General features: G+C 50.3%; 5 protein-coding genes across 5 annotated transcripts, besides 8 other annotated features; 2 read left to right on the forward strand and 3 right to left on the reverse strand.

The window, feature by feature from the left end:
- Positions 1 to 1,300: 1,300 nt before the first annotated feature.
- Positions 1,301 to 5,016, forward strand: PVX_123920 (ubiquitin-activating enzyme e1, putative; the record flags this gene model as incomplete). Its single annotated transcript, XM_001617296.1, has 2 exons — positions 1,301 to 4,400; positions 4,745 to 5,016. 2 exons carry the CDS (start codon positions 1,301 to 1,303, stop codon positions 5,014 to 5,016), a joined length of 3,372 nt encoding a protein of 1,123 aa, XP_001617346.1.
- Positions 3,987 to 4,024: a microsatellite.
- Positions 5,017 to 5,299: 283 nt separating the features above from the next.
- Positions 5,300 to 5,363: a microsatellite.
- A 262-nt stretch (positions 5,364 to 5,625) lies between these two features.
- Positions 5,626 to 7,032, reverse strand: PVX_123925 (hypothetical protein, conserved; the record flags this gene model as incomplete). Its single annotated transcript, XM_001617297.1, has 1 exon — positions 5,626 to 7,032. One exon carries the CDS (start codon positions 7,030 to 7,032, stop codon positions 5,626 to 5,628), a length of 1,407 nt encoding a protein of 468 aa, XP_001617347.1.
- Positions 5,807 to 5,828: a microsatellite.
- Positions 5,896 to 5,919: a microsatellite.
- A 1,571-nt stretch (positions 7,033 to 8,603) lies between the features above and the next one.
- Positions 8,604 to 11,602, reverse strand: PVX_123930 (hypothetical protein, conserved). Its single transcript, XM_001617298.1, is given in 3 exon segments — positions 8,604 to 8,960; positions 9,108 to 9,427; positions 9,444 to 11,602. 2 exon segments carry the CDS (start codon positions 11,457 to 11,459, stop codon positions 9,278 to 9,280), a joined length of 2,166 nt encoding a protein of 721 aa, XP_001617348.1. The 5' UTR covers positions 11,460 to 11,602; the 3' UTR covers positions 8,604 to 8,960; positions 9,108 to 9,277.
- Positions 11,603 to 14,080: 2,478 nt separating this feature from the next.
- On the forward strand, positions 14,081 to 15,189 carry PVX_123935 (hydrolase, putative; the record flags this gene model as incomplete). The annotated part of the gene is made up of 2 exons (XM_001617299.1): positions 14,081 to 14,100; positions 14,199 to 15,189. The coding sequence occupies 2 exons, from the start codon at positions 14,081 to 14,083 to the stop codon at positions 15,187 to 15,189; spliced, it is 1,011 nt and encodes a 336-aa protein (XP_001617349.1).
- Positions 14,638 to 14,679: a microsatellite.
- A 168-nt stretch (positions 15,190 to 15,357) lies between the features above and the next one.
- Positions 15,358 to 15,431: a microsatellite.
- Positions 15,432 to 15,714: 283 nt separating this feature from the next.
- Positions 15,715 to 15,735: a microsatellite.
- Positions 15,736 to 16,604: 869 nt separating this feature from the next.
- PVX_123940 (hypothetical protein) lies at positions 16,605 to 18,953 on the reverse strand (the record flags this gene model as incomplete). Its single annotated transcript, XM_001617300.1, has 1 exon — positions 16,605 to 18,953. One exon carries the CDS (start codon positions 18,951 to 18,953, stop codon positions 16,605 to 16,607), a length of 2,349 nt encoding a protein of 782 aa, XP_001617350.1.
- Positions 18,954 to 21,014: 2,061 nt separating this feature from the next.
- Positions 21,015 to 21,065: a microsatellite.
- The last annotated feature ends 1,467 nt before the right edge of the window (positions 21,066 to 22,532 follow it).

The following is a 22,532-nucleotide window of genomic DNA, read 5'->3' on the forward strand; positions in this document are numbered from 1 at the left end:
CGATGGCTAAACAACTCGGCTGCGAAAAGTGAACGGAAGACCGCTTGCTGGGAGAAGACAGTTCGCAGAGCAAGCCATCCGCTTTGACCATGAGCGACTGATAAAGTGAAAACGAAAGCAAACGCGAAAGCAAACGCGAAAGCGAGAGTTGGGCGAGCCGTTGGTTGAACGGGCATACGCATCCTAGGGGCCGCCTCTCACGCACACCCACGGGGGTCTTCTCATGTCGGGTGTTTGCACGTCCGTGGGGTTAGTGCCCGTAGGTTTACATGCTTCTGTTTTCCAACGCTCTTCCCTTCTCCCCTTCTTCCCCTCTTCCCCTCCTGTGTGCTAATTAACTACCCTCGCGCAGGATAACCCACCGAGGTGTGGCGCGCCCCCTGCCACATGTTAAGGGAGCACCGATGGGCCACCCCCGGTTCGCCATTTTTTTTCACTCCGTACGCAAGTTAGCAAGCGTGATGGCAGCATGTGCATAATAAGCCTACACGTAAAGATGTACGCATAAGCATGTATTTTTTTTTTTTTTTTTTTTCTTTTTTTTTCTTTTCTTTCTTTTCTTTCTTTTCTTTCTTTTTTTCTTTTCCCTCTCCCCATTGCATACACCAAGTTAAACGCAGCAGAAGTGAATAAAAATAAAAATAAATAAATGAAAAAAAAAGAAGCTCCATTTTGTGCGCCTGCGAAATTGTCAAGCTTTGTGAGAGCGGCACACCTCCAGCGCAGCACGAAGAACGAAGCGCGAAGCGCGAAGCTCATCGCTCGAGTGGCTCCGCTTGGACCGTTCCGTGGGGCAGCGTCCCATCGTGTTGTGTGCCGCATCGGGGAAGGCGAATCTGAGAGCTGCACAGCTGCCAAGCGGCGAGGAAGCGAGGAAGCGAGGAAGCGAGGAAGCGGTACCGGCAGTCGACCCCCCCACCATCGCCGCTACCACCGGTGCTCACCGCTGCCCGCCGCTACTCCCCGCTACCGCCGCCACCCACCGCTACTCAGCGCTACTCCCCGCTTACCGTAGCCTTCCCAACTTCACGAACCAGTCACCGCCGCAGCTCACTATTATGCAACAGAAAAACCCTCCCCTGGTAAGCCCCCTTCGCGTCTGCGCGAGCAAGAGCGCCGCCTGAATGCGCAGGGTAGGGCCACCTGAGGGTGGTGCTAACCCGTTCGCTAAGAGTTGCCGCTTTTCGTGCCGCTAACCCGTTCGTTAAGACTTGCCCCTTTTCATGCCGCTTTCCGTGCCCCCTTCCGCGCCTCCCCCCCGCAGAAAAAACAGCGAACGTACGAATCGGTGAACGTCGAGATGGAAGGCAAAAGGGAAGCCCCCGAGGGGTGCAGCGTGCTGGGGAAGAAGGAGAACGAGCAGATAGACGCCGATTTGTACTCTAGGCAGCTGGGAACCTACGGATTTGAACTGATGAACAAGCTAATCAAGCTGAACGTGCTGATCGTCAACGTGAAGAGTGTCGGCTTGGAATGTGCAAAAAATTTGATTCTCTCTGGACCCAAGTCCGTGTGCATATACGATAATGAAGTGTGCCAGATGCCAGACGTCGGGGTGAATTTCTTTATAAACGAAGAAGACGTGGCGAAGCAAGTGACCCGCAGTGATGCAGTGATAAAGCACCTGCAGGAACTGAATAGCTATGTGCATATTTATAATTACAAGGGAGAGCTGAACGAGCAGTTTTTCCAATCGTTTGATGTGATTGTCTGTTGCGATGTGAGTCACTCTCTCTTAGTTAAGTATAGCAAAATGGTGAGGAGCATTTCGCCAGTTAAGAAAATCGCCTTCCTGTGCTGCAACATCTATGGGTTGTGTGGGTACCTCTTTGTAGATTTTGGCAAAGGGTTCATCTGCTACGATAAGGATGGAGAGAATACCAAGGTGTGCAGCATCAGTAAGATAAGCAAGGCCCCCGAGGGAATGGTCTCCTTCGACTTCGACAAAGGGGCCCCCTTTCAAAAAGGAGACTACGTCAAGTTTAGCAATGTAGAAGGGATGACCCAAATAAACCACAAAATTTTTAAGATAAAGGACATGCACAAATATACGTTCACCATTGGGGATACCTCCCACTTTGATGAGTACTTGAAGGGCGGGGAGTGCACGCAGGTGAAGAGCCACCTCCGGATGGACTTCCAGCCGTATGAGTTTGTCTGCGCAACGCCCCTGTCGTGGGAAGCGGCGGGGGAAGGGAAAGCGGCAGGGGAGGCGACCACCGGGGAAGTTCCAACGGGGAGCTGCTCTCCCGTGCCGGACGGCGAAACAATCTACGAGGACGTGCCCTCCCCCCAGAGCTTCCTCATCTCCGACTACGCCAAGTGGGACATGAGCAACCAGCTGCACTACGCCATCCAGGCGCTGAAGAAGCACGAAGAAGCGAATGGCAACGTGTTGCCAGAGAATCAGGAGGAGGAGGCCTTCGAAAAGGTGTTTCAAATTGCCGTTCAGCTGAACGAGGCGGACAAGCAATCGAAGAAGACGTACGCCGTGGAGGAGGTGAAGAAGGAGGTGGTGGTGAACGTGGCCAAGTACTGCACGGCGCACCTCGCGCCAGTGGCCTCCTTCTTTGGAGGGCTGCTGGCCCAGGAGGTGATAAAATTTACGGGCAAGTACATGCCGATATATCAGCTGCTCTACGTGGACTTCTTCGAGTGCATTTCGCTGGGGGTGGGTGAGACCACAGATGTGAAGGATGGCGTTGCTAGCGGCAACACCGCGAAGGACACCGCCAAGGACACCAAGCAGAATGGCAAAAACGATAACATCATCTGCGTGTTCGGGGAGGCCTTCCAGAAGCGGCTGAACGAGCTGCACGTGTTCCTGGTGGGGTCGGGCGCGCTGGGGTGCGAGTACGCCAAGCTGTTCTCCCTGCTGGACATGTGCACGGCGAAGGAGGAGGGCAAGCTGACCATCACAGATAACGACAGCATAGAAGTGTCCAACCTGAATAGGCAGTTCCTCTTTAGGAGGGAAAATGTGGGAAAGTCAAAATCGCTAGTCGCATCTGGCATTATAAAGAAGAAGAACCCAAATATGAATGTAGAATCGCTGGAGACCAAAGTGGGGCCAGAAAATGAACACATATTTAACGAGTCCTTTTGGACCAAACAGCACATGGTTGTGAATGCCCTGGACAACATTCAAGCGAGACAGTACGTAGATAATAAGTGCGTTTGGTATTCTAAGCCCCTGTTTGAGTCCGGCACGTTGGGCACCAAGGGAAATGTCCAAATCATTCTGCCCTTCCTAACCCAATCGTATAACGATAGCTATGACCCCCCAGAAGACTCAATCCCCCTGTGCACGCTGAAGCATTTCCCCTACGACATTGTGCATACCATTGAGTACGCAAGGGATATTTTCCAGGGCCTCTTTTACAATACCCCGTTAAGCCTTCAAGAATTTTTAAGCGATAAAAAGGGGTACGTTAAGAAAGTGGAAGAGGAGGGGAACAACGCATCCCTCTTGGAGACGTTGCAAAATGTGCTGACCACTCTAAAGGAGGTGTCCAAAGAGACTAACTTTACATTTTGCGTGAAAAAGGCAGTAGATCTGTTCTACGCCAATTTTATTAATCAAATTAACCAGCTGCTGTACTCTTTCCCATTGGACTACAAGCTAGCCAGTGGAGAGTTCTTCTGGGTTGGTCAGAAGAAACCTCCTCAAGTTATCCCCTTCGATTTGAACAACGAATTTGTACAGGAGTTCCTCTTCTCCACGGCTAATCTCTTCGCGCAGGTTTATAACATCCCGCAATGCTACGATTTGAAGCACATCTTAGATGTAGCTAGCCAAATTGAAGTGAAGCCCTTCCAGCCAAAGAGAGTGAAAGTCAAAATGGACGAAAAAAACCTTAACAACATTTCCATCTCCTTTCTTGATGATGAGAAGATAATGCAGGACTTTTGCAAAGAGCTGCTCCACATAGAATGTGCAAATGTGAAGGTCTCTCCAATTGAATTTGATAAGGATGAGGAGACCAACATGCATGTGAATTTCATTTACGCCTTTGCTAACTTGAGGGCTATTAACTACAAAATTGAGACCTGCGATAAGCTGAAGGCGAAGCTAGTTGCTGGGAAAATCATCCCCGCGCTGGCCACCACCACGTCTATCATTACAGGCTTGGTGGGAATCGAATTGCTAAAGTATGTTAACTACTATGGGTACTTCCAGACGTACGTCAAGGCAACGGAGGAGGAGAGGAAACAGATGAAGGACCTCCTCTCGTATTTTAAGAACGCCTTTATTAACTCCGCCCTGCCGCTCTTCCTCTTCTCGGAGCCCATGCCCCCCATCAAGATGCGCGACAAGGAGTACGACGAGCTCATGAAGGGCCCCATCCGGGCCATCCCCAACGGGTTCACCTCCTGGGACAAGATACAAGTGCAGATAGGTACGCAAAAGCGGGGAAGCGGGGAAGCGGCGGACTGGCGGAGCGGCGAAGCGGCGGAGCGGTCACACAGCATGGCTGCGCTACAGCATGGCTACGCTACAGCGCCGTGCGCCCTCCGTTTCCCCGCCGCTCAGCAGTTAGCGGCTTCCTCACCAGCGCTTCCTCACCAGCGCTTCCTCACCAACGCTTCCTTACCAACGCTTCCTTACCAACGCTTCCTTACCAACGCTTCCTTACCAACGCTTCCTCACCAACGCTTCCATACCAGCGCTTCCATACCAACCGCCTTACCACTTTACCGCCTTACCACTTTACCGCCTTACCACTTTACCGCCTTACCGCAGAGAACGGAACCATCAAGAACCTGATCGACCACATCGGCGAGCAGTTCGGCGTCGAAGTGAACCTGATTTCCGTGGGGAACGCCTGCCTGTACAACTGCTATCTGCCCGCGCACAACAAGGAGCGCCTCAACAAGCCCATCCACGAGATCTACGCGGAGATCACGAAGCAGAAGCTGCTCGACGACAAGAACTACATCGTGGTGGAGGCCAGCTGCAGTGACCAGGACCTCGTCGATGTACTCATACCCTCCATTAAGTTTATCTACAAGTGAGGGGATGCGCAGGAGGGATCAGAGGTGAAGTCCACACGGGAGGAGGCCAAGCGGGCAGGCCACAACTGCGCTTTTGTACCCATGGTGTGAGCGCACATATGCAGGGAGAGAAGCAGTGTGCACCCCTTCCCCTTCACTTCGTTTCCGCGAAGCCACTTCCCCCAATCGTTAGCGAAACCCTCGCGCGATTATAATGTACACAATTTTTGCCGGCGCCCAGGTGCTGGCTAGCACATTTTTGGAGCGTTTCACGAATGGCCCCCCAAGGGGGGGAGGCAAACAAAAAAAAAAAAACACAAGGAAAAAGCGCAGACGGGCACAGCTGTAGCTGTGTGGGTTTTTTCCAACTCAACCGCGAACGGTGGAGCGAAAAAAAAAAAACTGCAAAAAAAATGCAAAAAAAATGCAAAAAAATAGCAAAAAAATTGCAAAAAAATTGCAAAAAAATAGCTAAAAAATAGCGAACAAACAGCGAACAAATAGACATATAAATTTATATATTTATAAACGAATTAAGCAGAAACGGTTGCTCACGCTGATCGCGTTGCTCAAGTTGCACACGTCGCTCACGCCGCTCACACCGCTCACTCCCCTCACACCGCTGACGCATCAAAATTTCCCCCTGAAGTGGACCAGCTTGAAGTCCTTGCTCCCCTTGAGCGAGCTGTATATGCCGAAGAGGGTTGCCATGTCGCGGAACCCCGCGGCCTCGATCATAACGTCGAGGATTAAATCGACCGTGTTGTTCATGACGGTTTTGCAGTAGAGTTCGACGTCCCCCGGGGGGGAGGAAGGGGAGGCGCCCCCATCTGGGTCGCTACACCGAGCTGCGTGAAACACGTTCGTGCGCGGAGTCACTGCCTCGTCGTGCAGGGGATCCCTAGGAACGTCCACATTGGTCTTCAGCACGTGGAAGCTGTGGTGTATGCTCTTCTTCCAGCGAATGTAGTTAGAAATGAACGTTTTGAGGTTGCCGAGGTAGCTGAGCAGTTGCGCCTTTCGCTGGCCGCCGATTTGGACTTTCTCCCGGGTGGTGCGCGAGGGGGGGGCGTCGGGTGTGCTCAGCCCGTTTGGTGTGCTCGGCCCGTTTGGTGTGCTCAGCCCGTTTGGTGTGCTCGGCCCGTTTGGTGTGCTCGGCCCGTTTGGTGTGCTCAGCCCGTTTGGTGTGTTTAGCCCACCTTCCGCGGCGCCAAAGATGCGAAAGCCGCGCCGCTCGAAGAGGCGGACCAGCCCGTCGTTCGAGAAGCCCATTTTGCTGAAGACGAGGCGGTAGGTCTGCTTCAGCAGCTTCTTCTCCCCCACCACCTCCGGGTTGTGCAACTTCAGAAGGGAGAAAAAACGAACCCACAGCAAGTCATCCTCACAACGGTGCCTCCTCACCAGTTTCTCTTTCTCATATAATTGAAGGTACTCCTTGGACAGAATTTTATGAAATCTCTTTCCCCCCCTTGAGGTAAACCTGGAGGTGTAAACATACCTGTATAGTAGCTCATTTTCATCCTTATAGTTGGCCGCTTTAAAAATTTTTATGAGCACATTTGAAACGTCTTGCGGTTTTAAAGCTATGTAGAAGTAAAGCAGCTTGGCCTTCAGCTTCTGAGATAGCCGCTCAAACACGGGGAACTCAATGAGGCCATACCTCGACTCATATACTTTAGACAAATATCCAATTTTTAGAAAATCTAGAATGTATCTTTTTCTGACCTCCACGGGGATGCATAATCGTAAGCTCCTCAAATATTTGATGAGGAAAATTCGCAACACCTTCAATCCGAGGACGCAGTAAATTTTAAATTTGTTATGTTTGATGACGTCGTCTGTTACATTCAGTGTATGTTGCGTCGTGGCGAAGGGGACGTTTTCATTATCATATGTATACAGATTGGTAAACAGCTTGTTCAGTTTTACACACACGTCTTTAAATAACAGATGGGGGGATACTTGTAGGAAGTTTCCCAGCCTCACCATGATTTCGTTGCACTCCTCTTCAAAGTGAAACGTCAGGTGCTTCATCATTTCGGCGGAGCTCGTGATGGTTGCCTCTTCGTTTGGGCTCACTCCAGGGTTGATATCACTAGCGGAGCTGCTCATCACTTCGCTTGCGCTACAACGGGTGGGCGCTTCACAGGGGGGTTTCTCCCATTTGTTTTTTCTCCCTACACGCCTCCTAACAGTGTAATTACTCCTCATAAAGGTTAATACCCGTTTTGTCTTTTCTCTTCCTTTTTGGCCCTCCCACTGGGGGGGGGAGGACGTGTCGTTTTTACCCCCCCTTGAGCGCAGCTTCGAAAATTCCCCCTCGCCTCCCCTCTTAGCGGACATGCTTATCACGTGGGGGAGGCGACACTTGGTCACCATGCACTGGTTCATTTGGGCGAGGAGGGAAATTAAAATGAGAGAGAAAACGGTGAATTTTAACTTCCTTCTGTTACTTTTCAGCATTTTCGGGGTTCCCTTGGGGAGGGGCTCACTCAAGGGTGGCAGCGTTGGTTGGCGGTTGCTACTGCGCTGTGATGTGGTGTGTTTTTTTTTTTTTCCTTCTCCTCTTTCTATTCTCCTCTTTTTCTTCTCCCCTCTTGAGGCAGCCCCGCTCCCTTCACACTAGTTGCCTCCCATCCTCTGGCGTCCACCGCTGCGCCCCCGGGACACTGCGCGAAAGTTATCTACACAATTTTTTCAACTTCCCTGGGACAACTTCACCTAGTTGGGCGACTTTCGCCTGTTCTCATGGTATGCATTTTTTTTCTTCTTTCGTGGACTGCTCATGTGGCAAAAGTGTATGAACATGTGCGGGTGGACTTTTCGCCCTTTCGGCAGCCACAGATGGAGGGGAATAAACTTAGCAATGCGTGGAACAAACCGTTAAAATAGGCCAAGCGGAGTGCCGCAAAGGGATGGAGATTTATGTTACTGCCACGAGTGGGGATCCCTCCTCACGAGCGCAACAGGTTCACATAAAAACGAAAAGTGAAGTGTGAAAAAATGGCTACTTTGTAGATTTTTTTTTTTTTTTTTTTTTGCCCCACTTTTACCTGACTCGTTAATAATTTTCATTTTGGCTAGCCCATCGAGCAAGGCAAAAAGTGTTCCAACGGTAAGGGGAAGTTGCGGGGTGAGTTCCCCAAAGGGTGTATTCCACTTCGCCGATTGGGGGTTGCCCATTCTTCTTTCTCTTACCGAAGCGATTTGCACATCGGATAAGCGAAGCTGAAGTTAATCACCAAAAAAATTGCGAACAAATTTTTGAAAAAAGCTTCTAAAGTAAGCAACGTTGGCGACTGAGTTGACACCTCCTAGTTAGCACAACTTTTGCAAGTATTGCGGAGGGTTATAACACAAAAAAAGGAATGACACGAGTGGGGAAGAAGCATCAACTGGAATGGAGTGGAACGGCGGAAGTCGGCTCTTCACGGCCGTAGGCAATTCCCTCTTCGCAAAAAAACGAAAAAAAAAAATGCATTTCTCCATTTACACACTGGACGGCGGATTAGCACACCACCCAAAAAGAGCAACTGTCGATAGCGCGCCGCTTTACTCGGTGCGAAAATATGCAGAGCAGTTTCAAAAGCCTGAGGGGGACACCGCCAAGGCACAATGGTGTGCAGTCCACCCTACTGCCAACATAGCGGCGATTTCTTAAACCCCCCTCTGATGGGCTACGCCTCAAAGGTCAGGCTCTCACTAAACCTTTCTAACTCCCTCAACTTGTCGTCCTGCGTCGCAAAAGAGTACAAATTCTTTTTGCGCCCCGTCCAACTGAGCAACGTTAAGTGCCTACCCTTGGAGTCCTTCAAGGAGAGCATTTTGTTCCACTCCAATTTCGTTTTGTTTAAGAAGACCTGATTTCTGATGAGGACGTATACTCCCTTCCAGTCACTCCTTGAGCTCAGCATCTGCTCGAACTGCTCGTACAGGGTGAAGATTTTCTTGCTGACTCCGAGTTCCTGCGGGGGGGGGGGGGGTAAGCGTGGTGAGGCATGAGGCAAGAGGGTAGCATGGCTCGGCGTGGGGTGCAGAAGAAAGAAAGAGGTCAGGTAGAACAGTTCGGGGCTACACATTTGGGGGGCATGCCTCTTCTCCCCCCCTCTCACCTTAACAAAACTAAAGTGGGGAATTTTGGTTATAATAATCGCGTCCTTTACAAACGGGGCGACGTTGAAAAAGTGGGCCTTGTGAAAGGATACGTCCAAGGGGAGCTCCAGGTTGTACTTGCGGTCCTCCGCGGTGGACACTGACGTGGTGTGCAAGTCGGGGGCGGTTATTACCGACGGGGTTGCTTTGGAAGGGGTAGCTTCTGATGAGGTTGCTTTGGAAGAGGTTGCTTCTGATGAGGTTGCTTCTGATGAGGTTGCTTCTGATAAGGTTGCTTCTGATAAGGTTGCTTCGGAAGAGGTTGCTTCTGATGAGGTTGCTTCTGATAAGGTTGCTTCGGAAGAGGTTGCTCCCGATGAAGCTGCTCCCCATGAGGCCGCTTCCACCCTGCGCAGCGCGTCCATGTCTCGCGCGTAACTCCGCTCCGCCGCTTCATCAAAGGGAGGAGCGCCACTCCCACCCGTCACGTCCACCTCGCCGTCCTCTTCCTCCTGCTCCGCCGCATGTTCATCCATCACCTGGTCCCTCAGCGCGCCTCCTAAAAATGAATTTCTACTCAAGTAACTACCATGTGAAGAAGTGGAGCAGTCCGCTTCGTCCGTAGAACTGCCCCGATAGGCACACCTTTTATTCTGCTGCACCTTCTTAAAAACGTCTTTATAGTATAATGCACACCTGACTAGGTTCTTTTTACACTGAGCAATCATAATGCCCCGACTGTCGGTGCCGACTAACTGCACCTGGTGGTTCTGTGCACCCTCTGGGTTGTCCAAAAGGTACCGATAGATTTGCAGAAACTCTTGCTGGTCATATATTTTCAAATTCATGAAGGGTAAAATTTGCTGGTCGGTATAAATTGGCATGCGAAGAAAATAAAACAACAACTCGAAGATGATGTTGCCATTGGAGCAGAAGGGGTCCCAAATGAGTTTTACATTCTTCTGATTCTTTAGACACTTTTGCACAGCTAGCGAATATATACAGCTAGCTGCGTCGTAGCAGTCGTCACTTAAAAAGAAACTGTTGTTGTGATGGTTCATCCTCTTCATTTCCATGTCGCGTAGGTAGTTCACCACACGTTCGCTCTCGATGGGTGGTAGGCCGAGTGCACTCGTTGGGTTTGCTTCAGCAGGGTGGTTCTTATTTTTCCCTCTCTCTTCCTCAATGTTGTGGGTTACCATTTTGGGGGGTTCCTCTCCCCGGGGGGGGTTCTCATGAGTGCATTTCTCCCCTGCAACTTCTCCCTCATTGGAAAGGTCACCCACGTAGGGGCTACCACTCTTCCCATTTGGGTGACTATTAACGTAGTTGTTCTCCCCTGGTGGTGCCACCTCTCTGGCAGAGGTCAGACGGTCTGGTGAGTCCCTCTTGAGGGCATCCCCAAAATAGCTGTACTTATAATAGTGGTGTGTCTCCCCCCCAGATGGGCCCCTTTCACCACTTAGTTGAATTTTTTTTTTTTCCTCAAAAATGGACCAAAAGGGGACGTTCTCCTTGACGATGCTCTTTATCTGTTCATCACCAATGGGTTGGTCTCTACTAAAGAGCGAAGTGAAATTCAAATTGTCGCATTTGCTGTAGTTGGCCACACCGTTTAGATCGTCCACATGACAGTACTGGTAAAATCGAGGGGACAATTTGCCCGTAAATTTGATGTCCACATTGCATAGGTTATCTTCAATATGAACGGATAATAAATTCCATCCATTTTGGTGGGTCCTTTCGTTTGGATTTTCCTCATTCGCTTTGTTTATGTGTTCACCCGGGGGGGGGTCCTCCAAGAGGGGGGTTACCAGACATGCGTCTGGCGAGGGGGATCGCTCTCCTGTGAGGTGGCCGCCTCTGTATGAGCTAACGAACTCATTTAATCGCCCACGTACGGCACGTCCAATATTCGCAACGTCAAACAGCTTCGACTTTCGCGAAGTGACCTTCAACGGGATGTCCTCCAAATGGTTTGGGGAGATGTAATGCTCCCAAGGGATCTTTCTGATTATCTCTTCCAGGCAGACCAAGGAAGTGCAGGAGGCATTCTTCGCAACGTTCAGCCATATGCTTTCGACATACCCACATTTTAATGATAGCAAATAAATGAGCGAAGGGGAACATTTAATTTGTACCCCTCCACTGCATTTGCCTAATCGAACTAAATGCTTTTCTTTTTTGTTTTTTTCCTTTTTTTGTTCCTCGGGGTTCCTTTTCTGCGCTTGATATTTGGTGACTTCCCTCACGTAGCGCTGCTTGATATCTTTGACCAGCGTGGCCTCCCCGCCCTTCCTCACACAGATGAAAAAGTTGTACACGCTCAGGAACCTCCTTTGGGCGCACAGCGCGAGCGCGCCGCCGTTCATTGTGCCGCGTGCCGTCAAAATGGGGAAAATGCGAGGAAGCGGAGAAGCGAAGAAGTCAAGCAACCTGGTGTGACGCAGCACAACGTCCCGTGTAGAGCCTCTCTGCTGCGCCGCGCTGAATGGAAAACCAGATCGATTTGCCTAACCGGTGTGCCCTTTCGTTGTTCCACTTTTACGGTCCCTCCTCCGTTGTTGTATTTTTTTTTTTTTTTTTTTTTTTTGGCTAGCCACAGATCAGGGCGGTGGCGTGGCGCCCATTTTTGCGAAGCCTTTTGCACACGTCACACATCGGATGGAAGCGGAGCAGCTGCAGCTGATGGAACGGGAATAACTGGCAACCCCACGACAGACCACTCACTGGTTAACCTCAAAAATGCGACAACACAGCAAATGATCATTACGCTGGGGGAGAGGTGGCACCCCCTCCCAACACCTTTCTTTTTGCAAACATAAAGGGGGTACATATTTTTACCTGACCTGTTCATAATTTTTATTCGCACATGTGCCTTTTTTTCCTACAATATAAGGTATGCCCCTGGGGGGAAAAGGGGGGAAATTCGAACGACGACTGGAAGTGGGAAAGGTAAACCAATACAGCATGACGCGAAAATAAACCTTACATTGTTACACAGAACGAATTACGCGAGAGGACCTGCCAAAACACTGTGACCATTTTATCGTATGAGAACAATGCGTTGTACCACGCTTATAGAGGAATACTCCCCAGTGTTGCAAAAAAAAAAGGAAAAAAAAAAGTGACGCGCAATTCCACCCATGGGCTATTCATTTGCGGTGAAACGCACAGAGACTTCAATTTCACGCCTCGTCAAGCACAACTCGCACAGTTTTATTTTATTTTATTTTTTTTCTCCCAAATGCGTACATACACTACTGAATGGAAGATGGTGGGAAGGCGGTAAAGCGGTAAAGCGGACAAAGGGTAAGGCGATACGTTGGGAGGCGGCCCCAAATGCTGCGCCCACGTATATCTACGTATATTCATATATGTATATTTGCTTGTTCACTTATTTGTATGTATTTATTTAAACCCCTCATAGCGGCCTCCAACTTTGGTACCCCTTTCCTTATCCCCCTCCCCGGTGTGCATGCTTGATTTTTTTTTTTTTTGAGTTAAAGGAGGAGGAAGCTGCTCGCAGGAAGGGGAAGGGGTGTATGCGTCATCCCTGCTGTGCTTCCTCGGGTGAAGAGGGGTGCTTTTATTGGGGGGTTATGCCTCTTCACGAAGTGACAAAGCCGCGCATGCTCTGCCGAATGGCATTCTTACGCATGTCATTTATTTTTGCTGTTTTAATTTTTTTATCGCGCTGCATGCTGTGTATTTTGTGAAGGCACCCCTTTATAGGCCCATGGAAAGAGGAAGCACTACCCCTAACGCACGAGTAGTTTTTCTTCCCTTCTTTTTTTTTTGCACACATGGGGGGAGGGGGGAAGAAAGGGCAACTCGACTGTAGTCACTCAACGAAGTCGCCCGCGCAGTTCGTAGTAGGGAAGCCTCACGCGATGCGCTAACGCGATGCTGCTACGCCCCGACATGTATCGCCTTCGCCCACACGGCAAGGGAGTGCGCGTGCCCGAGCACATGCTTGCCGGAATGAACGGGCAAAAGGGGCACACCCCTACATGCTGCGATGCGAATGTATAGCATGTGAATAATTTGCACTTATATATATTTATAAAAAATGTAGGATGCCCGCTCGTGCGAGGAAAAGGGAAGCGGCAGAAGGGGAAAAACAATTGCGAAGGGATAGCACAATGGCGACGCGATAAAATTCAACGGAATGCGCAGAGCACACTGCGCGTACACTGCGCGTACACTACGCGTGCAATACGCGTACAATACGCGTACACCGCGCGCGGGGAGGAGGCCTCCTGACAGGAAGGGCCTTTAAAAAAAAAAAAAAAACGCATGCAAATTTGCATGCAGAAAAAGAAAAAAAGGGCTAAGGGGAGCGGGCACGGCGTCACACGCGGCCTGCACAGAGGAAGCACATATATGAGGTCGCGCTGAGGACGCAGGGCTTCGCGCGGCATACCTGCTTGCGAAGGGAATGAATGCATCAAAGGAATAACAAAGGGGGAGCAGCGCAACGCAGAAGCGTACTCTGCAAAAAAACGCGTGACGCGTGCGACGCGGAGGGATGCATTTTAAAAGCGCGACTTGATTTAAAAATGAAAAAAAAAAATGTGCACATTGTGGAAGGCCGCACTTTTTTTTGATACGCCATCGCGTCATAATTAGTTTAATTAATTTTTTCATTTTAACTTAAATTAATATAATTAAATTTATTTAATTTTTCATTTAATTTATTTTATTTATTTAATTAACATTAACTTCACTGTGTTTAGTGAGAACTTTTTTTTTTTTTTTTTTCACGCTCGCCGTTTTGGTACTCCCCCTTCAGCTTGGCTTTTCCGCCGCGTTCTTCCCCTAATTAAAACTTCGCTCAGTGGAATTTCACCCCTGTAGAAATTAACACTCTGTAGAGTTTTACACCTAGTTGAAATCCACTTAGTTGAAATCTACCTAGTCGAAATAAACTCTGTAGAATTTCACACCTGTGATTACCCCGCTCGATCGCCGCACCCTCCCCGCCGCCAACATGATGACCCCCGCGAGAGCGTACCTAGCGCTGGTGACCCTGGCCTGCTGCGTACTCCTGGGCCAGCACGAAGCCCTAATCGAGAATTCGCTTTTTTTTTTTTGCACCCGAAAAACAGCTCCCACAAAAATGTGTACATTCAGAAGAAGTACCGAGAGCTGCTAAAGTACAAGGAGTCCGATGAGTGCCTAAACGACTTGTTACAGAGGAACTCGGTGAAGCTAATCGCCATCGACATTGATGGGACGCTTGCCGATGACGACAGCAAGATAAGTGACGAAAATTTGAATGCGATTGAGGTGGCGAAGCGACTGGGTATTAAAGTCATCCTAGCAACTGGCAAATTGCACAACTTTGCCATGAGGATGTTTACACAGAAGCAGAAGGATACCTACGAAATAGAGAAAATGGATGGAGTGTACTCTCATGGAGCGTACCTAAACATCAGAGGAGTAGATTACGTATATAGGAAATTTAACATGATTGATATAGAGTTCATTCTCTTCGCTTTGTCCTCCCACAACGCTTTGAAGAATGCCATTTTTGTAACTCCCAATGTGGTGTACGTGTTTAATGATGACCCAGAGTTTAAGAAGCAGTATGCTGTTTCTGAATTGGGTGCAGATTCACCAGTGAATGCGAGTAGTGTGAAGTCTCTAGACAAACGTCACAATGCCGTTTTGCTAACCAACGTAAAGGATATCCTTATGATTGGAGATATCGTCTCCATCGAAATTTATGAAAAGATCCACCCGGAGCAGGAGCCATTTAAGGAGCTGCACACGGAGGTGTTCCCCGAGCTGGAAAATCGATTTAAAATTTACGTCCCTCCCAATAAGGAGAAGCTTGTACTCTCCCCCATCAACACGTCTAAGATACAGACCATTCAGCTGTACGCGCAATTCTACGACATTCCTTTGAACCACATTTTGTCTATCGGCAACGATAACAACGATTTGGAGATGCTGGCGTCCACCGGGTACTCCGTGGTGGTGAAGGGCTCCACCAAGCCCGCGCTGAAGGTCGCCCGCTGCATCAGCACCAAGACGAACAACGAGAACGCGGTGGCCAACATCATCTTCAAGGTCATCACGGGCAGGCACTTCTAGGGGGGGAGCGAAGCGAAGCGGAGCGACGCCAAGCGAAGCTGAGCGGTACAATTGGAGGCCATTTCTCCAAACGTACTTCTTCCCCGCTAACCGCACTACCCCACCGCTAACCGTGCTGCCCCCTTTTTCGAGTGTCCGGCCGCGCCCCTCCGGTCCTGCGCCCACGGCTGGAAGAAGCGGCGGGGCCTCTCCGCCCCGAGTACCGCGCAGGTGTGCATATATGCCCACTGTGTAAATTTACCAACTGTGTGAATTTACCTACTGTGTGAATTTACCTACTGTGTGAATTTACCTACTGTGTGAATTTACCTACTGTGTGAATTTACCTACTGTGTGAATTTACCTACTGTGTGAATTTACCTACTGTGTGAATTTGCTTACTATGCGCATTTACACACCTGCGCGGGCGCCCCTTTTTCGCCACGGCGAGGAACAGTACGCCGGCCGCGCCCCCCCGTGTGAGCCAACTGAGTGATGATTGCACCTGTGCAGGAGTAAAATAATATGATGCTACGTTCGCATATGTACATGTAATTTTTTTTTTTATTATTTTTCACGGGAGGAGGCACAACAGAGGTCGACCACGACCTTCCTTTTTTTTTTTTTTTTTTTGCTAGTTTTTACGTTTTCATAGTTACCTCACAGGGCAGCATTTCTCCCACATATCCTGTGAGACGCGAGCATTTCCACCAAATCGTTATGTTTTGTAAAATTAGTCAACTCACCAATTCAGTAGGCAGTTTTTTTTTTTTTTTTTTTTTCTGTACGCATGAGTGATTTTATGAAGTGTGCGTTTATTTTACACAGCTGTGCAGTTTTGCGCTGATCTGTGAAGTTCTTCCCCCCCGCGATAAGCGAACCAACTTTTGCCAGCGGCACCGCCGGTGTTGCGAAGGCGTAAGAGTATAAAACTGTAGAGTAGTTGAGTTGCCAGGAGGCGCAAGAAAGGCGGCAAGAAAGGCGGCAAAGAAGCCGCTAATAACATCCATAATAACCGCCCAACGACGGTCGGCGGACGGACCGACCTTCACCGCTCAGCCAAAACGGAGGGACTTCGTGGGCACACGACCCCTGTCTGGAGTAATTTTTCGCGGGATCGCGCAAGGCGCGGAAAGTATGTAATGTTGCATGATCGAAAAAAAAGGAAAAAAAAAAGGAAAAAAGGGGAAAAAAAAAGGAAGAAAAAAAAAAAAAGGAAAAAAAAAAGGAAAAAAAAAAGGAAAAAAGGGGAAAAAAAAAGGAAAAAAGGGGAAAAAAAAAGGAAGAAAAAAAAAAAAAGGAAAAAAAAAAGGAAAAAAAAAAGGAAAAAAGGGGAAAAAAAAAGGAAGAAAAAAAAAAAAAGGAAGAAAAAAAAAAAAAGGAAGAAAAAAAAAAAAGGAAGAAAAAAAAAAAAAGGAAAAAAAAAGGCACACACGTTAGACAAATTTGTTCTTTTTGCTCGTCTTGTTAACATCAATGCCGAGCTGCCACGGATCTCGCAACGTGTTTTTTAATTCACTTTTGCTGGAGCGAACGAATTCGTAGTAGTCGTCCAGGCCCAGGTGCCCGTCCATGGCTTCGTCCGTTGGGAAGTTCCCCCTGCTGGGTGAGAGGCCCCCCTCAGGCGTGGCCAGGTTGGCCAGGTTGGCCAGATTGGCGGCACTGGAGAGGTTGGCCACCTTGGCCACGTTCGCCACGTTCGAGAAGTTTGCGATGTTGGCGAGGTTAGCGGCGCTGGCCAGGTGGGAGAGACTCCCCCGAGTTGCCTCACCCTGGGAATTCCTCCTGCTGCGCATCCGCAGGAGCAACTTCTCCAGCTGCTGGTCGGAGATCTTCCTCTTGAAAATCGTTTCTGCGCAACTGATCAGCTTTTGAATCTCATCGTAGTCGACCCCCGCCAGGTTGTCCCTCGCGTGCTTTCCCTTGGGGCGATCGACTTGGAGGTCCCCTCTCCTGCTGCCACTCGTTCGGGCGGCGCCGTCTGAATTTTCGTCACTTCGGATGGAGGCAGAAATGTCTGAGCTCTTCTTCCGTGGGCCCTCTTTGGGGAGAAGGAACTTGGCCGAGTCCCCCTTTGGGTACTCTCCCTTTGGGTAGTCCCCCCTTGGGTAGTTGCCCCCCTTCGTCTCCCTCCTCCTCAGGTGGCACACCAGGGCGGCCTCCCTCTCTATACTCTTCAACCTTTTATAGAGCCTCTTCCGAACGAGGAGGAGCAGCTGCACAGGGAGGTCGTCCCCCTGGTCCCTCTTGCAGTACACCCCCCTATCGTTAAAGCTGATCACTCTGGTGAGGCACACTTGGCAATTTTTGCGTAAGAAGTGGCTCGAGATGAAAAAGGGGAGGAGGTGCACATCTCCCCTTCGCCGGTTGGTGGAGTTGGCTCCATTGAGGAGGCTCCTATCTGGGTTGCCCCCGTTGGGGAGGCTTCTATCTGCGTTACCTCCATTGAGGAGGCCCCCATTGAGGAGGCCCCCATTGAGGAGACCCCCATTGAGAAGGTCCCTATCTGGGTTGCCCCCGTTGAGCACACCTTCGTATGCACTTCCCTCGCCCCCCCGAATGCACTGAATGAGCGTCTGATTGCTGGTGCCCAACTTAACGCGGGCGGCCAAATTCCCCACGTCAGTCAGCTTCATCAAGTTGCTAACGCACTCGAATCTGCACTCTATGTAGCCCCGATCGTGAAATATGGGGATGTTAATTTCTTCCCATAAAAAGTTCGGCTGCATGTAGAAGGTGAAGATGAAATAGAAGGTCGTGGTGTTGGTGGTGTTGGTGGTGTTGGTGGTGGTAGTGGTCGTCATCGTTTCCTCCTCCTTTCGATAAGCTGCGTTCGCTTGCTCAGCACCACTTTCGGTGAAGCCCCTTCTTTTTTGTTTGCTTGCCGCATCGTTGGAGTTGGCCCTGGGGGGCGAATCCCCTCTGCTGTCCCCACCGCTTGGCTGATTGGCCCACATGGCATAATGGGCACAGAGGAAATGCACGTCCTTAAAGTGGTCGGGGAAGTACTGCTCCAGCACCGACTTGGGGGTGTAGTGGAAGCCGTTCCTCCCGGCGGCGTTTCTGCCTCCGCGTGTGTGTGCACCATCACGTTTGTGTGTTCCTTCATCTGTGTTTGTATCCTCATGTTTGCTACCGCTTCCACTTCTGCCGCTTTCTCCTTTGCTACCGCTTCCACTTCTGCCGCTTTCTCCTTTGCTACCGCTTCCACTTCTGCCGCTTTCTCCTTTGCTACCGCTTCCACTTCTGCCGCTTTCTCCTTTGCTACCGCTTCCACTTCTGCCGCTTTCTCCTTTGCTACCGCTTCCACTTCTGCCGCTTTCTCCTTTGCTACCGCTTCCACTTCTGCCGCTTTCTCCTTTGCTACCGCTTCCACTTCTGCCGCTTTCTCCTTTGCTACCGCTTCCACTTCTGCCGCTTTCTCCTTTGCTACCGCTTCCACTTCTGCCGCTTTCTCCTTTGCTACCGCTTCCACTTCTGCCGCTTTCTCCTTTGCTACCGCTTCCACTTCTACCGCTTCCACTTCTACCGCTTCCACCTCTGCCGCCTTCTCCTGTGCCGCCTTCCCGCTCGCTCTCCCCCTCGCTGTCGCCCCCTTGCTCCTTGGAACACACAAAATGCACGTACATGGGCTTGCCGCTTTTGTAGGTTGAGTAAATCACGTTGAGCAGCTCGCAGATGTAGAAGAGGCAGAACTCTTTCTTTTCCGCCTCTCCGTCCGTGGCTCGCTCGACCCTGGTGGGGCTCGCCCGCCTCCCCTGCCCGCTTTTCGCCTGTCCGTTCATTTTAGCGGTGATGCCGTTGAGTTGGGAAGCGGCCACGCTAAGTCACAGCTGGGGGGTGCCAGGTGGGTAGGGCGGTAGGGCGGCAGGCCTACGCGCAGGTGAGGTGTGACCAGGCCGGTGCGGGTACGCGCGGGACCGGGCACACGGTGGGGTTACCAGGGGGTGCCTTTTCGGATCACCGCTTCGCAACACCGCCTCGCAACACCGCCTCACACGGCACTTCGCACGCGCTCGCCTTCCTACCTCCGCCGTGCACACGAGGGCCCCCCCGCGCGGACGCGATCTACCCGCGCGAGTGTAACTGGTACGGGTTCGTACCTGCACGCTGGGTGCGCACGCCAAGAGCACGGCGCTCCCCCTCCCCGTGCGACCGGGTGTATACATTCACCTGCATGCACGGCGTACATCCCACCCTGTGCCGAAGCCAAAGCAAAGAGAAGAGCCAAAGTAATCCTGTGAAATCCCTTCAAATGAACGGGGCAACAAAACGAGGCAAACGAAACAGGAAGGGAAAAAAATAAAAAATAAAATAAAAAAAATAACAAAAAAACGGAAAAACGGAAAAGGGGAAAAAAAAAAGGAAAAGTATTAACTACCGCGCGATGACTACGAAGTGATGTATATCTAACGTGTGGGGGTCGCGGCGGACGATGTAACATGCGAAAAGGGGATGGTGGAGGGGGCAAGCCTTGTGCATGCTTGAGCCGACTCTGTTAATGGTGGTCTACCTCTGGAGGGGCAGCACGGAAAAATGAGGGGGAGGAGAGAGAAAAGGAACGAATGCATGTACACGCGTTGAGTTTCGCTGCTCAGCGGTTCGCCGATCAGCGGTTAGTTGCTTTGCGTTTCGCCGCGCAGCTATTAGTTTCTCTGCTTTGCTTGCGTTGCGTTGAGTGGCTTTGTTTCGCTTTTCCTTTCTTTATGCTTCACCTCGCTTCGCTTAGCTACGTGACGCTTCTTCCCGCAAGTAGGAACAGCGAGGGGGGCGAAATGGAGGCGAGAAGAACCCCACGCTAGGGGGCACTTTCGTTCGCGTAGTGCCAAATGGTTTTTCTATGAGCGAATACGTTTGCGTGACACCGCATGCAGGAGCTGATTTTTGGGGTGCCCCTCCTCCGCGCATGCAGGTGGTGCGCACCTGCGCCTATAGGCATCGCCCCGTCGTGTACGCAGGCGCATGCACGCGTTGGTGTAACGTTTTCGGCCCCACGATTCAGCCAGCGAGGAGAACCCACAAGGGGGGGGGGGGGGGGGAAAGAGGCAGGAAAGAGGGAAGCAAAAAAAGGGGAGATAAACAGGGGAGTAAAAAGGGATGCATACAGGGGAGGCGCAAAAACGACACATGCGAAAAGGCGATCCTTACCAACTTAAAAATGGCATACCGGGGGGGGGGGGGAGGAACAAAAGGGTCTTCTCTTCCCCCACCCAGGAGGAGCTGCGAATTGATAAGGGGCAAAAAGAAGGTAAAAAAAGAAGAGGCACAAAAAAAGGAGCTATAAGAGGCGCGATAAAAGGAACGATAAGAGGAACAAAAAAGGCCTCCCTCAATTCTTCAACATTTCATGCCGCACGAGTAGGCGACAATTCCTTTCAACGACGATGTGCAGGGGAAAATAAGAACCCCCCCATAAAGCGTAGAGTTTCTTTTAATTTTTTTTTTCCCCTCGAAGCAGCTATTCTGCTATGGAAGGACCCGCCACACGCAGGCGACCACATGTGCATATGCATTTTGCATTTACATTTGCATGCACGCGGGAGCACCTCCCCGGGGGAAAGAATTACAGTGGCGCTCATCAGTGAGGAAGGGTTTTACAAACCGGGGGGGAGGGGCGAAGCAGCTGAACGAGTAGGACGCTGCTATCCTAACGAGGGATTCTCACCTGTGTACTTTTAACTCAAACGACCGCATCACCTTCGGAGGTGTTCCCAATTCGACTGATGCCGTCGCGAAATTTTTGCCATCAGTTCGCAGTTCGAACGGAAAGGAACCCCAAGGAGTAACCCATTCGTCCGTCCCACAGAGAAGAAGCAACCCCATCGGGATGTCGAACGGAAAAGTGCCAAAAAAAAAAAAAAAAAAAAAAAAATTGACAGACGAAAAGCGTTATGTACGTGAATAGGTTGGCCTACTCTTCTTAATTAGGAAGGCAATCGAGAAGGGTGTTTCACCAAAGGGTGATCCTTTTTTGTTTTGTTTTGTTTTGTTTTGTTTTGTTTTGTTTGTGTTTTTTTTGGGGGGGAAGGAATAATCGCATAAAAAGTGTTCCCCTCGTCAATACACCTTAAAGGGTCGCTTCTCTCAAGCTTTGTAAGTCGTCCTCTCAATTTTATAACCGCGTGTGCACATTGGTGTGTTTGCAGAGAGTTGCTTCTCCTTTTGTTGTGATCGAGGGTTGGAGGAGAAGGGGTTGGTCGTTTCCCTTGGAAGATGGTCCCTTCTACCCCGGGATTATCACCTTGCTGGTTAAACCTCTCCTAGTCTTCCCTCCCCATTCCCTGCTAATTAATCCGAAGCAGCACAGACGTACTGACCCTCTTTTGCGCAATTTGGGAAAAAAAAAAAAAAATTTAAAGCAGGCCGATTAGGCAACCCCTAGGGAGGTACCTCCCCGTGGTGACTTTCCCCATCCCACTCTTTCCCTTCTCCCGTCTTTGCAGAGTGCATGCAAATCGGCTCATGAGTATGTTCCTCATGACTACGTTCCTCTGTGTGGTCATTCACCAGCAGCGTGTCGCCTCCACACGATATGCCCCCCCAGAGCGCATTTGAATTGTCCCATTTACTGCTCCTCCTTAAAGGGAAATAAGATGACAAAAGGGTTACTAACCCCCATGGGGGGAGACCCACGAATTGATGCGCTGATGCCATGTGTTGCAGCTACCACATATGGCTACTACCACATATGATTATTACCACCCATGGCTACTACCACCCATGGCACCCTTTTGTTGTGGCCGCTCCCTTACTGCTCTTGTACGTGTGTTAAAAAGGGAGCCTGGCTGCCCCTCGGCTGGGAGTTACGGAGGAGGGGGAATACGGCAAAGCGGACGCAGTGGGTTACCTTAACAAATGGGTTACCTAGTGGATCACTCAAATAAGGGGTTGCCTGCCTGTGCAATGCCCCACTTACGCGCACGCACCTCCCCCCATGCAGTGGGCACGTCCACACTGAGGAGGGCAACTGCGCCAATGGCGAAACACCCCCGTGCCGTTGCGTCAAAATTAAGAAAAAGATCGTTCAGGTGGGAACTGGTCAGTTGGGTCAAAAGCGTCTTTCTTTTACCCACTTCGGATGCGTTGCTCCTCGGCCATGGGTTTGCCTATTTATTAATTTAATAATTTATTTATTTTATTTTTTCTCATCGCGGATACTTTCCCATTCTGTTGTGTTCCTTTCACCGGGGGGGAAGTGGGGGTTGAAAATGGTTCACAGGGGAATCATCACGGGGAGTGGGCCTTCCCCAAGTGGCACAAAATAGGCACTCCAAATGACCGTTAAAAGAGCAGATAAAAAGGCACCCTTTACTTCCCCCCGTGTTTACCTCTTCCGTACGTGTGTACGTTTTGGCAACTCGTGC

The sequence above is a fragment of the Plasmodium vivax genome, chromosome 14 (genome assembly GCF_000002415.2).
Source record: "Plasmodium vivax chromosome 14, whole genome shotgun sequence".
NCBI classification, from domain to species: domain Eukaryota; phylum Apicomplexa; class Aconoidasida; order Haemosporida; family Plasmodiidae; genus Plasmodium; species Plasmodium vivax.

What these genes read in the sequence shown, in the direction of transcription:
- PVX_123930 (XM_001617298.1), bottom strand. Translation starts at nt 11,459, where the DNA reads ATGAACGGCGGCGCGCTCGCGCTGTGCGCCCAAAGGAGGTTCCTGAGC.